This window comes from Nannobrachium achirus (genome assembly GCF_963921795.1).
Source record: "Nannobrachium achirus genome assembly, chromosome: 11".
NCBI classification, from domain to species: domain Eukaryota; kingdom Metazoa; phylum Chordata; class Actinopteri; order Myctophiformes; family Myctophidae; genus Nannobrachium; species Nannobrachium achirus.
In genome coordinates, this window is record NC_137820.1 from 5,993,137 (window position 1) to 6,008,628 (window position 15,492).

Sequence of the window (15,492 nt, forward strand, 5' to 3'; positions counted from 1 at the left end):
AAAATACCCCCAACATCCATTATCCTGGGGCGAAACATTTGCCAAAAATACCATATTAACAAGCTCACAATGTGTGAGACTTTAGATCGGTATTCTTTGGCCAAGAGAGTAACAAAAAAAAAGAATCAAGTAATCTTATCGAGTAAGTTATTTCCAGGTCCCTTTTACCAATTATAAAGGGTTTAAGTCGTTACCGGATATGCAGCTTGGCAAATAAAAGCCGTATATGGGGATTAAACACTGTTTCCAAAATAGATTAAAAACACTGTATCTAACTGTTTCCGCTAAGTTACTGTAGCATTATTTGCAGGACACTTCCGGTTAACAGTAGACATACAAGCTCATGTTGCGCCGCAGATGCAACCGTTGTGAGCTTGTAGATCACACTCGGCTGCGGCGCCGGAAATGCTGCACACTTTCTGCACAATGCACAATGGGACTTTGGAAACTTGTGGATATAGCTGAGTGTAGTATGCCGTACTGTATGTACCGGTATGTATACATTAGGGCATTAACGAGAAAGTTGACAAGTCGACTCAGTCGATTTCATTACACAAGTCGAATGTTAGATTGTGGAAATAGCAGATCTACAGTACATGCTCATAACGCCTCGCGATACAAGGCGTAGTGAGCATGTAGATCTGCTATTTTCACCATTTCTGCTTCTATATATTTGACAATTTGGCCAATGTTTAATTTGCCATTTTAGAGGTGTTAAAAAGTCCTTAAATTGGCACTTTAGATTAGAAATGTGCATTATACCCTCTATACACTTAAACTTTATGTTGGTTTGTTTACAGTTGAGTGAGAAAACAATGTTTCACATTAAGTTAATCATCTGGGGACCCCCCAAAATAATTGGGGGGGTTGTGTGTGATGCGATGACGTCATCAAACGATAGAGTCGACTTCAACTCAACTTTTTACTGAGTCGAGTCGACTTGCAAAAATCACAAGTCGTTAATGCCCTAGTATACATGTCGGTGTCTGCCTGTGTTTAAGCCCGTATAGCCCAATAAGGGACCAGCATTTCTGGTGATGCCAGTGGTGATGTCACTCACTGGCATCGCCAGTGGTGAGCGCACCTCGTCAGAGTGCACTTCTAGTTTATATAGCGCTTTTATCCGCAGCGCTTTACAATGATCGTGCATTACATTCACCATGTCACTGACATCGCCTCAAGTCTGTCTGTCTGTCTGTCTGTCTGTCTGTCACACCTCATGCTCCATATATGGCCAAGACACTTGCAAATTGACATCTCTGACGTCATAGACCACATGACACAATATGTCCGTATATGGGCATCTGACATCATAGATGTCTGATGCTCTTATGCCTTAACTAAAAGGCCTGTCCATGCTGTCTCCGACCACCAAACCTTTCGTCGGAAAGGTCCGGTTCAACTACAAAATGACGTCACTCACATCTTCTGAAGAGCATTACCCCAAATTAGAGTTCTGAAAGCTGCACGTCCGAAAGTCGGAACTCTCTGACGAAAGGTTTGGTGGTCGGAGACAGTAAGGACAGGCCTTTGTGTTATGGCATGAGAGCTGCTACTTCAAAACAATCAAAATACAATCAAAATACAGCCCAATATGTCCATATATGGGCATTCCCCATAGACCACATGAGACTGACGTTATATGTCCACATATGGGCATTCCCAGATGATGCCCTGTTAGGGCAACCACACTAATACAATCCCTTCCATGCCCATATATGGAGATTTCTTTAGTCAAATAGTTCATCCCATGCCAAAGCACCAGCGCTCGCCCAGCAGTCTGCCGTCACGGATGCGTGCACGTGCCCATGTGCGCAAAGGGCGAGGTCGCTTCTCGCCCTTAGGGTGTCTTACTAGTTGCTAATGTGTGGAGGAGCCACGGTGTGTCTATACCAAAATAGGAAAATGCATTTTAATCAATGGAGGTCATAGAGTTGATATGCCATAAAAGTGGGTCCCATGTTAATCAATGGAGGTCATAGAGTTGATATGCCATAAAAGTGGGTCCCATGTTCGATGGAATAATTTTCTCTAAATGAAGGAATGATATCAGGTCTTTTAACCAAGATGTTGTTGGAGGGGGACAAGGACTATTCCATTGCAGCAATATGCGACGTCTAGCAATAAGGGAAGTGAATGCAACCAGATCTTTCTGATGCCTATTAAATCTTGATTGGCCTTCTTGAAATGTTCTTGAAATGTTCTTGCCACTACATGTTTCTCACTGTAGCGTCCTGCTCTGGACTGCTTATTGACCAACTTTTCTGTGAGCTTTGTGTTATTAAAGAGCATACAAAAGATAACAATGTGTCCGTCCTCCTCATTAGGATAGGGATGTGTGATGATGTGTGTAAGCACATTGTCGCCGTTAGGAAGGGGTTGTCAAACATTTTGATACTTTCAGAGTTACTGACAATTTGGAACCCCTTCAAGGCCCCCCGCAAGGGACCCAGAGGTATCCTTTAATACCCTCAAACTGATTGATTGATTGATTGAAGACTTTGTTAGAAGTTTGCATAGGAAAAGGTACAGTTTCATGACGGTACAGTTCACTGGTACAAGGTCTACTAAAAGGAGATCCATGAAAAGACTTAGCCTAGTAAACAACCAACTTCCGTTCTCCAGGAGGAAATGGTTTCCGGAAGAGGGCGGGTACGAGGCTAGAAAAGACTAAGCTTATTTCCACGGGAAACCATTTAAGTATCTCATATAACATTGAATGACAGACGAATAGAACACAGTACTAGTATGCAGTAGATATGTAAAGAAAAAAATATATATACTGTATGCCTTGTCCTTGGCAAATTTTAGAATTTCTGTTTTACACACCATTATAATGCTCCTATTTTGTTCATAAGACCCAATTACTGAACGTCAAGTCTCCAGGACACTACGACAATCGACATATTACGAGTCCGACAAAATTTAGTGGTTCTCAAATGTTTTATTTTCAAGGGTTCAGGCAGTGTTCACCGACCTGTTATGGTCATTCAGGGATATCTCTGTATGTGTTTCTGGTAACATTATTGTCTGCTCATTCTTCTGTACAGTATTTCCGTGGCATTTTTTTGACTAAAATGTCCACCACAAGCCAACATGACGATGACCTCTGACTATCAGCACTCTTAATACAAACAATACTATCAGTTCATGGGTTGCATTTGTAGTCCTAAACGGCCATGTTGAGGACCAACACAGGTTTTTCAATTTGTCTGATTAGCCCTATTCACAGCCCGCCCACTCAGCAAATTTCTCAGCAACTTCCTGGTGCTGACGTCAGCTTTGAAGGGTAAACTAACACAGAAATTGCCGGACCTAAAGCCAACAAATCATTATTTCGAACGGTAAAGTAAATTATAATACTTTGTGCCTTTTACTATGTTGTGTTCTTGATCATGCTAGCCGTATTTTATACTTTACTATTCGGAAATTGCATTACATTTGTGATTTCTGTGTTAACTCTATGGGCTTTTAGCAGGGTTTACCCTTCAAAACGTGACTTCAGCACCAGGAAGTTGCTGAGTAGGCGGGCCGTGAATAGGGCTAATGGGCATACGCCAATCAGAACACCTGTGTTGGTCCTCAACATGGCTGGTGTAGGACTACAAATGCAACCCATGAATATCAGCAGTCTTATTGTTATTGCCTTATACTTTTGTAAACAATCGTGATGATTGGAGAGTCAACATACTGTATATAAATGTGTTGCATGAGTGCTCACACAGATGTAAAGGTAATCATTGAAATAACATTTAATAATAGATTAGCTCCACTCAATGACTTATTGGATGGAGACAGCAAATCATCCGATACCATTTACAGTACTGAAATCACCAAGCATTCTGGACCTGTTTTGCAGTCTCGATATGACACAATATACACACATTTTAATGCATTTATTTTCCTGATTGCTATAAATTCTATAAATACAGACACCAGCTACCCAGTTTTATCTCAATATTGCCATTATTGAAGTATTGAAGACCAATTACCACTTATCATTTCAAATCAAAAATAAAATATTACGTATTTAAATAAGTAATCTTTAGATGATAGACAGACTTGTTTACAAATTAGTTCAGAAATGTGCTGATTAATTTAGCTATACGTGTGACAGGTATTCCATTTGAAAAACATCTAATTATATTAAAAATGCAACTAATTATAATGTGGGTATGCTGCCATCGAACCCCACATTATACAACCAATTCAGCCTCATACTAATCTGGTTTGATGCCCACAGCTACTGTATATAATTATAGTCTTATGACAAGTGCTGTTATATTGTCTCTTTGTGGCACGACTACAGAGTAGCTCAGTGACTGGAGTGTGTCTGTCTCAGAGTTCTCATGTAAAGACTACACAAACTAAGACCCTGCAACAGCATACCAACAAGAACATAATCTATCTATCTCAGTAACAAAAAATACCCAGCCATGTCAATACTGACACCATTCCACTTAATCCATGTAAAATAAAGAGCTGTTCAAAAAGTTTGAATAAAGCATAGCCTACATACACAAGCAAGAAGTACATTTTAATTGTTTATTTTGAGTCGTGCATACATTATGCCATAATGGGTAAAATAAAAAGAAGAGGAAAAAAATCAAAATATGGGAGAATTTGGACCCACAAGGTGAAGGGTGGATTTATGCTGAATGTTGTAGTCAGACACGGTTCGTTCACCTTCCAGTCGCTGGCCAGCAAAGATCAGTCTCTGCTGGTCAGGGGGAATTCCTTCCTTGGCCTGGATTTTGGCCTTCACGTCCTCAATGGTGTCGCATGGCTCCACCTCGAGGTTGATGGTCTTGCCAGTGAGGGTCTTGACATAATCTGCAGCATATTTGCACCTTGTAAAAAAATACAAATAAGTAAAACTATGATACAGTCATATGAAAAGTGCTTCTGACAATAACTTTTGGCCTGACTCATCATGCATAGAAGGAAGCATGCATGGGGTCAGTAGATTTCTATTCATTTCAGGGGTTCGGGTTTGTTGAACATTTTAACCCGAATAGTGTCCCTTATTTAAAGGACCTACACCATGAATTTTCCCTTTTTCTATTTTAAAACCTTTTTTTGGGGTCCCACTGGCACCTTCTATCCTCACAAAGTCCTATTTCTGACCATTGTGTCTTGCTCTGGTTTTGGGAAGACAGAGATGAAAAGCTTTCCACGGGTTCTCAGAACAGTGCTGTTCTGAGAGTTGATCCGTGTGACGTCACACGGATTCCCGTTTTTTTCTTCTTTTTTTTTTTCAACACATTTTTTTTTCAAAAACGTTTTTTGGTTGTTTTTTTTCAAAACATTTCTTTTTTTTTTTTACTTTTTTTTATACATGCAATGCAATACAATGCAGGTGGGGTTGATTGTCTAATGTAGATTAACTTTCTGTAATGTCTGGTCTAGCAACGGTCGCCCTGTGTCATTTGACAGTAGGCTTATAACATACAACATAGGCCTACAGTAGGCTATAACCAGAGCTGCAACATTATCCTATTTTTGTATTGGCCCAATATTAACATTATTTGTTGTCAACGTGGGGTCCGGGGAGGAGTGAAGAGGAGGGGAGGGGAGGGGGGAGGGGTGGAAAAACCCCACTAGATGCGCCCCTGAGCAAACAGAGGGCGTTTTGGTATTGCAGCTGGAGAGCATAGTAGAGCTAGAACAAACAAAAAGAATGGTCAGAGTGTTTGTTGAGGGTTAAAACCTGTCTAAGACTCAATTTTGAGCATATATTTATACAAAAAATATAGTTTTAAAAGCATGGTGTTGGCCCTTTAAATGTATGAAAGGTGGCAACTCTAGACAGCACCTTGCAGGTGGAGGGTAGATTCTTTCGGAATGTTGTAGTCAGACAGGGTTCGGTCATCTTCCAGTTGCTGGCCGTCAAAGATCAACCTCTGCTGGTCAGTGGGAATGCCAGACTTGTCCTCCATTACGGCCTTCACAATCTCAATGGTGTTGCTTGGATTAACCTCGAGGGAGAAGATCTCTCCGGTGAGGGTTTTGACAAAGATCTGCATGCCTCCGCCCAAACGCAGCACCAGGTGGAGGATGGTTTCTGACTGAATGTTGTAGTCAGACAGGGTTCGGCCACCTTGCAGTTGCTTGCCGTCAAAGATCAGTTTCTGCTGGTCAGGGGGAATGCCTTCCCTGGCCTGGATTTTGATCTTCACATTCGCAATGGTGTCGTTTGGCTTGACCTTAAGGGTGATGGTCTTTCCAGTGAGGGTCTTGACATAGATCTGTATAGCTGCACCTGTATGAGGAAAAGGGGGAAAAACGTTGAGGGAAAACTATGATATAGAAAGATGAAAAGCGCTTCTGACCACTGTGCCATTCAGTGCAGGTAATAACCTGCTATTTAAAATAAAGAGAAAGTTTAAAAATCTGTCTCCTTAATGTTGAACAGATATGATAATGTTTTTCAATAAGCCGTAGATAGAGCTACAATTACAAGCAGTCAGTACAGCTATGGAGCTATTGCAGCCATTGGAGTTACCAGCGCCATTTCATAGTTCATAACATAATGCCTCCCTTATTTTGTTATATACCAGGTGGTGATGCCGTTGTGTAAGAACCCTGAGACAAGGTGGTCAGCGCCGTTATACATTAGCCTACATTTTGGGAGATTTGGCCTGGCTTTTATGGACATAATTGTTGTTACGTTGGTAAAGCTTCCAGACCCTACTAGAACATCAGCGACTGGGACGTTCCATCAATGATTGGTTATTTTTTATCACAATATTGTTTGATGAGTTCCATGATGTATTCTGACCATCAGCCTCGCCTTTCTTTACATTTCAAATAGTTTCATAAAAACTAAGCTGACGGAAATCCCCAAAAGACCAAGTGAATATGGGCTGGTAAAGCTGTCACCGGTTACTTCTGGATGAATTTTTTACAGTTTTTTCACAGTTTATGCCCACATAGTCCACTTGCCAGAATGTGAACCCTGGCATATTGAGTACAGTAAGGTTTTATGTTAGAAATGTTGAGTAAGGGTCCCCAGCATGTAGAAACTGCCGGATGCTAACTTGCATATGTTGAGCAATTTTCATAATTTGCATAATTAGCTTTAATTAGCATAATCACCAATAATAATGGAAAATATGTCAAAAACTGATTGGACGATTTGAACAATATTGGAGTGGTTTTGGGGGTTATTGAGGATGCTGAATCCATTTCTGACATTTTCTAAATTCAAAACGACCGTTTTAAACCGGAAATGGCCATATTCCAACTTAAATTGGGATGATTTTGATATAGTCTGGGAAAAATGGGGGTGAACGTGGATTCGCCTGTAAAAAGAATGTTCTCAACTGATTCTTGTAGCTTGGGGTCACCTCTTAAGGATTCAAGAGGATGACCAGTGATATCCATTGAGCATTTTTTTTATTATTAACCCCTTAATGCCTGAAACATGGGCTCCCATTGACTTTCTATATAGGAGGAAAATACCCAGAAAAAGATTATTTTTCTGGGTATTTAAGGAGGATCTGAGGGGTCTAACTAGGGGTTTGTCATGATGCTGAATCCATTGCAGGCATTTGTTTTGCACAAAAAACATTCCGTGGGCTAGAAATGGCCTCAGAAAACAATACACGTATGGGTGAGTATTCATGTTAGTCGGAGGCCTTAGGTTTTTTTTGTCGTGCTAATCAGTCTAAAAGTGCAACATTTTGCACAGATGTAGCTCAGGGCATGCTCTAATGATTTAGCTAGGGCGCCCGAGTCGGCGACCTTCGGGGTCACCACAACACCCACAAAAGTGATGACTCATCACTTTTCATCACTAAAGTCGATGGGAGCCCAACTTGATTTGGCCGCTGTGGCGACCCCGAATGTCGCAGACTCGAGCGCCCTAGCTAAATCATCAAGCCCTGAGCTACATCTGTGCAAAATGTTGCACTTTTAGACTGATTAGCACGAGAAAAAAAAACCCTAAGGCCTCCGACTAACATGAATACTCACCCATACGTGTATTGTTTTCTGAGGCCATTTCTAGCCCACGGAATGTTTTTTGTGCAAAACAAATGCCTACAATGGATTCAGCATCATGACAAACCCCTAGTTAGACCCCTCAGATCCTCCTTAAATACCCAGAAAAATAATCTTTTTCTGGGTATTTTCCTCCTATATAGAAAGTCAATGGGAGCCCATGTTTCAGGCATTAAGGGGTTAATAATAAAAAATGCTCAATGGATATCACTGGTCATCCTCTTGAATCCTTAAGAGGTGACCCCAAGCTACACGAATCAGTTGAGAAAAAAACGTACAGGCGAATCCACGTTCACCCCCATTTTTCCCAGACTATATCAAAATCATCCCAATTTAAGTTGGAATATGGCCATTTCCGGTTTAAAACGGTCGTTTTGAATTTAGAAAATGTCAGAAATGGATTCAGCATCCTCAATAACCCCCAAAACCACTCCAATATTGTTCAAATCGTCCAATCAGTTTTTTACATATTTTCCATTATTATTGGTGATTATGCTAATTAAAGCTAATTATGCAAATTATGAAAATTGCTCAACATATGCAAGTTAGCATCCGGCAGTTTCTACATGCTGGGGACCCTTACTCAACATTTCTAACATAAAACCTTGCTGTACTCAATATGTCCGGGTTCACAATGGGGCTCTATAGGCTGGCAAGTAGACTAAGGGGTGTCGCGAACATTGTACCCAATACTATCATCTTGCTCTGTATTTTTGTCAAATAGTTGGCTATAGATTTTGGAAATGATGTGGGCCTAGATTGAAAAACAAGTTCCCACCCAACCAGTGTTCGAGTTATGGGGGCCCTATTCTGCCGAAAAAGAAACCGGGTATTTTTCGGGTATAAAGTCGGCTAAAACGGGTATTTTCCAAAATTAAATCATATTTTTCCTTTCACAATATTAATTCGGGTGTCTTGGGGGCTTCACATTGGCTATGTTGACAACTCCAGGCAGTCTTTTCTGTTCATATTAACTCACCATTATTGCTCAGCCTCCAGTATATTCCCAATTCCTCCATCTGAGCTCTGAGCCATCCATCCAAAAGTTCCCGTTCTGGTAGCATAAAGTCGGCTAAAATGGGTATTTTTCTTTCTCAAAATAAGGCGGGTCGGGTTCATATTTATTTACTAAAAAAAACATTGTCACGGGCACAGGCACACTAAGGCTACAGTCCAAGCCCCCAGAACGGCTTGTAAATATTGTAGCAGCCGCCCTACTGGCCAAAGCTGGAATTTCAGGCGGGGTGAAACATACATGCACGAGCATAAGAGCGCGGCGCTGGGGTCTACAATAGGGTTCAATGGACGTCGACGTCGTTCGTGACGTCATTCGTGACGTTTTGGAACCAGCTCTGGTTCCAATTTCCCCCAGAATGCACCTGGAATAGCTACATGCTAGCACGTAGCCGTTGCTTCAAAACGCCACTGAGCACTTGCATTGAAATGATAGTGGGGGCGGGGCCCGTCCGCTCTCTATTTTATATATACTCTATGCTACAGTCTTGCTCACAAGACAGCGTTGTTTGGTTGTTTGTTACTGTCCGCCTTTCCTTTGCCGTCCGGGCCGTGGCTAGAACAAACACTCGATGCAGTGGTTCCTAGCTTACCCCATGCACGCAAGTATCCCTGACTGCAGCTGCCAGCCGGGGGCGGGGTGAACGCGGCAGGGCGGGGTGAACGCGGCAGGGCGGGGTGAACGCGGTGGGGCGGAGTGAACGCTACCGTAATTACACTACTTAATGCGCAGTGAATTTTGGATCGGGGCTTCGGCTCATTTTACCGGACGTTCGGCTCCACTCGCAGTTTCTACCCTCCGTTTTCCCCCTGGTCTGTTTCAAGGCGTCCTTTGCCAGAACGATCGATTAAATAGGAAATATTGATTGATTGATTGAAGACTTTATTAGAAGTTTGCATAGGAAAAGGTACAGTTTCATGACGGTACAGTTCACTGGTACAAGGTCTACTAAAAGGAGATCCATGAAAAGACTAAGCTTTATTTCCACTGGAAACCATTAAAGTATCTCATATAAGGCCACAGCTCGGCCCCAGAGCCACCTGCAGGGACGGGACCGGCTCCCAGGGGGTCCCCGAGGGGTCCCCCACGCTCGGGGACCCCCGCGGACCCCCTCGCAGCCCGAAAAAACCCGGCCGAAACGGCCACCCAGCCCGTCCCAAGCTGGAAAACGCAAAAGGCGCCTGCTCAACCGCCGTTTGGGCCTCGGCCTCGAGCCTGGTACCCACGAGACCGGCTCGCCGCCCTGCACGCGGGGACCCCCGCGGACCCACAGGGCCGGCCCCAGGCCCCGAAAACCGGGCCTGTGGACCACTCTGGCCGGCGCCGCTCCACCACCGGGGGTCCCCGGTGGTCCCTGGCGGGTCTCCGAGCGCCGCCGCCCGGGGACCACCTCCAGGGACCCCCCGGGGCCACCAGGCTCTCCGTTGGGCCTGAACGTAATGAAGCTAGCGTTTGTTTAACATGAGTGGTCTGCCATGCAAGTGGAATCAAGTATCACTGACTGCAGCTGCCCAAGTATCCCAAGCCAGCTCAGGAGGGGGCGGGGTGAACGCGGCGGGGCAGAGAGAACGCTGTCGCTCAACCGCCGCATTAACCCCGACCACTGCCGCGTTCACCCCGCCCCTGGCTGACGGCTGCAATCAGGGGTGTCTCCATGCACGGGCCATGGGGGAAAGGTAGGAACCATTGCAGCGAGTGTGTTATAACCCGGACGGTAAAGGAAGACAGATTTCACGTCACCCCACATTAAATGCGCCTGATTTATAACAATAAAATTAATAGTAGGATTAAACTGTGTGATGTCATTGTTCAGTCTTACTTTTACGTTTTAAGTGTGTGCTCAGTGTAGTGAGTGCAGTGGGCGTGACGTTGGAGAGTGCGTTCAGTGTGGGTTATTTATGAACGACCAGTTTTAAGAAGCAGCTGTGTGCTTTTTCACTCTGAACTCTGAAGGCAAACTTTCTGAAAAGCAGCAGTTGGTAGTATGCTAACGTTACGTTGATATTGATAGGAGATGTAATTCATAGCATTGGCATACCTGCTGTTAGTTTACACGTTAATGCGTGTGAAACTATCAAGCCCAAATGATCAATTAAGCTAATGCTGCATTTTGCGGTAATACAGCCATTTTCACAGAACTTAAATAATAACTGTATTTTTGCTAAACTGAAAACATGTTTATTTAGTATATCTAGTTAACATAAATAATATAGGAGGGAGAACGGGGTAAGATGAACCACTTTTTGCTTATGTTGACCTGGATTTACGGTGTCAAATGCCTTCTGGTCATGATGGACCTCCAGAAGGCATTTGACACTGTAAATCATTCTATTCTGATTGAGAAACTAAAAGCCATCGGTCTTGACAGCGCAGCAGTGAGTTGGATGCAATCTTACCTGGTGGGGAGGGAACAGGTGGTGGAGATTAACGGTACCCTGTCCCCCCCTCCCAGTAAGCTGTGGTGTTCCTCAAGGTACCATACTGGGACCTCTGTTGTTCCTAATATACGTGAACGACATGGCATCTATTTGCGACTGCAACCTGTTCCTGTTCGCTGATGACTCGGCTCTCCTAGGACCACTTGCAGGTTGAAAAGACACTTAACTCTGAACTAAGTAAGATCTGCACATGGCTTAACGACAACAAATTATCAATTCACCTGGGAAAAACTGAGTCCATCCTCTTTGGATCAAATCATAACCTCAAAAAAGTCGATAACTTCACAATCAAAGTGGGTGACAAGGTCATTGATGGGTTTTAGATTAATTCCCATATTTGTAATTCCTTTAGAAAGTTATCCTTTCACAGAAGACTCACCCACAGAGTAAAATCATCATTAGTCAGAGTCAAAGAAAGAGGCAGCACACCAAATAAGTCTGTTTGAAATAATTGTATTAACAGGATAGTTCAGAAGTAGCAGCATACAGTACAGCAAATTCACCCATAGTTGCTTTCTATGGTCTAATTTCTCTGGTCTAATACTATTTTATATAGTTACTGTAAAACAGTAGGATGGATCCTGTCGTGATGATGTAATATCGTGACCGTGGTCACCTCATCGGCTGACCTGACCTTTATCAGTGGTCAGAACACAACAGTTGTTGACATGATGGTGTAATCTTGTTGTTGACAGCTTAAAGATGGTTTACCAGTTGAATATCAGACACTTGTACAGTACAGTGTCAAGGCTGTTTGAATAACATTTTTTTTTTTTTTTTGGAACACAGAGTGGCAAACAGCAAATTAATAAATAAATAGTGGTTTGACCTTATGACAAATTGGTACAATAATATTAACCAAACTTTTCCAACAGTCATAACACGAAAAAACGAAATCTCTTACTTAGGATGTATCCTTGAAGCTAATCTTTTCAGCGAAAAGATGACTTCTAAAGTAATAAATAAAATCAACCAACAAACTCGTTTCCTACAGAGGATCGCCCCAATGGTCAATTTCAACACACTGAAGACCATAGCTGGTGCAATAATCCAGCCCCTCTTTGACTACGGAGTCCACGTATGGTATCGTGGCACCCCACAAGCCCTAAAAACTAAACTCCAAACAGCCCAAAATAAACTAATTAGGGTCCTGCTTAACCTTCCCTATCAGACTCACCTCACCGCTACTCACCAGTTAAGAGTGGGGTGGCTCAGAGTAGATGACAGAGTACAGCAACTTGCAATGGGCCACTATGATACCCAAGTACCTGTCAAAATACTTTATAAACGTTAAGGATGTCCATAATTACAACACCAGAGGCAGCGCCACAGATCACTTTCAACCCAGAGTCAAAACCAACAAAGGGTCAAACTCGTTCTTCTGCTATACCACCAAAATGTGGAAAGCCTTACCGAAGGCCATAAATGAGTGTGGATCACTAGCATCCTTTAAAATTGCCCTGAAAAACCACTTACAGGCAGCAGCCGTTCGCAACAAACCTAGCCCAGCCCTACCCTCCCCTGCCCCTTCTTTGTATATTTCTGTTTGTTTAGACTTACTGTTTTCCTTTTTTGTTCTTTCATTTTACTTTCTTTACATATCTACTGCATAGTACTGTGTTCTATTCGTCTGTCATTCAATGTTATATGAGATACTTAAATGGTTTCCTGTGGAAATAAGCTTAGTCTTTTCATGGATCTCCTTTTAGTAGACCTTGTACCAGTGAACTGTACCGTCATGAAACTGTACCTTTTCCTATGCAAACTTCTAATAAAGTCTTCAATCAATCAATCAAGAAGCAAGAAAAAAGTGAAATTATAAGTAAGTGTATGACAAAGGACCATAACAATATGACCTATTAAAATGTGGTTCAACTTGCCCCAGGTGAGGGGTAAGTTGATCCAAGTAAAGGGGTAAGTTGACCCACGTGATATTCTTAACTTTTAACAGTTTAAACTTGAACAAAGAATGTATGTACTTATCAGAAATATTTTAATAACACATTTCCCTTTTGCAAATAGTCTTATTTCCTTTCTTACGGTTATTTAAACTGTAAGAAAAATTACTACCGAACCAATTAAATAACGTTTGTTATTCAGAACCTTTTAATATTTGCAATTATTAATATAATTATTAAAAACTTCTCTTAAATGAGTGTATTCATCAAAATGAAAGATGATTCAGCATAATTTGAGTTGCAAATACCTAATAAAAAAATATGAATGGTGATTCACATAGTTCAACTTACCCCAAGGTATGTGGTTCATCTTGCCCCAGAGCCACCATTTTGACAAAACCTGGCTAGCTTGATGCTTAAGGCTCATCTTTAGCTAAATGATTCACATAGTTTTATACATTGGGCTATCACCAACATACATGCTATATAAGTTTAGACCTGGGTACATTTGCTTTATCATTATATCCTACCATAAAAGTCAAAAATGTACTCCAAAAAAACACTTTTTGGGGTAGAAATATGGTTTCCACTTTGCCCAGGTGTCTGTAAACTCCACCGCCAGGTGGAAATGATGTTTGTGTTCTTATTTTAAGGTCAAATGACAACTCATGTGTATAGTTTTAAAGATAAAGGGGGTGGTTCATCTTACCCAGCGGTTCATCTTACTCCTTATTTCTCCATAAAAAAAGAAATACAACTAATGAAAAAAAAAAAAACATCACAAGGATGCAACTGGGACGTATCATCAGTGATGTAGCCTGGGGTCGACGGCTGTTTCGGGTCTCGCAACATCATACACCCTCGCCCAGGTGACCCAGCCGGGGTTGATCAAGTCCCGACTTACGTCCCAGTAGCTATCCACGATCAGTCCTATTAGGGAAAGACAGGGTCACTCAATGTGCTGCACCGGAACTACTCTGCCGGGATTGGGGGTACTATTCTGGCGCGTGGAAGAACTAGCCGAACTAGACTCCTGGCCGGGCTCCTCCTACGTCTCACCAGGTCCTCTCCTGCTCTCACCAGGTTCAGAACCTGTGCGTTGCACCAGACCCCAATCCAAACATTCCATTCAGCTGCTGCAGTTGAATGGCCCTCCTAAAGGCCTCACCGTGGATTTGTTGGGCTTCTTCCTCACGGAAGACACAGGCTGGGGCGCTAACCCAACCTGCTCCCGGGTGCCGTCTACATTCCGGCCGTCAACCGACTCTCCGGTGGTCACCAAAATATTCATTATAAGAAAACAACACCTTCACCATTAAAAACATAAACCCACAAAACCCAAAAAAATGTAAGACGTTCAAGTTGCGTTGTGTGTTGTCATCATGGACGTTGTCAACGGTCCTCCTCATGCGTGCTGGGGGTGTGATGTCATCATGGACGTTGTCAACGGTCCTCCTCATGCGTGCTTGGGGTGTGATGTCATCATGGACGTTGTCAACGGTCCTCCTCATGCGTGCTTGGGGTGTGATGTCATCATGGAGGCTGGCAGCCATCTCCTCATGTAAACCATCACTTTGCAGGTCATCTACGACGGGCTCCACATTCTTGACTTTGCTTTTCTTCTTGAAAAAAAGCTCTTTGTAAAGGAAAATATAAAATACTGTGATAAATAAACTGTATAAGATTGGTATACACAGTGTGTATGTATATATATATATATATATATATATATATATATATATATATATATATATATATACAGTATATATATATATAGCTGTAAAGCTGATAAATGAAGGGATTTTGAATGAACTGTGAAGAGCATGTGTCTGTCTGTACCAGAGAATGTGTCTGCAACAGCATGGGTGATGTTTGGTTTAGTCTGTCCTGTGGAGGAGAGAATTGAAACCTTTAGTATTTATTCATGATTAATATTGTAATATTTTATGGATCCAAACCCTGTTTTAATGAAGCGTACGTAGTCCAGGAGGAGGAGGAGTGTTAATCACGATTAGTGATAAAGTTTATATGTGGTTGGGAAAAGATTTGTATTTTCTAATGTCTTGATGCTAATTGTGTTTATCAGTGTCATACCATTGGTCAAATTATATGATGTGTGATTTTATTGTGACTGAAT

The 15,492-nt window shown here is 42.2% G+C and overlaps 1 protein-coding gene across 1 annotated transcript; it reads right to left on the reverse strand.

Annotated features, from left to right (window-relative positions):
• Window positions 1-381: 381 nt before the first annotated feature.
• On the reverse strand, window positions 382-14,908 carry LOC308293671 (polyubiquitin-B-like; the record flags this gene model as incomplete). Its single annotated transcript, XM_080736266.1, has 4 exons — window positions 382-419; window positions 4,687-4,833; window positions 5,816-6,262; window positions 14,722-14,908. The coding sequence occupies 4 exons, from the start codon at window positions 14,906-14,908 to the stop codon at window positions 382-384; spliced, it is 819 nt and encodes a 272-aa protein (XP_080592392.1).
• Between the last annotated feature and the right edge of the window lie 584 nt (window positions 14,909-15,492).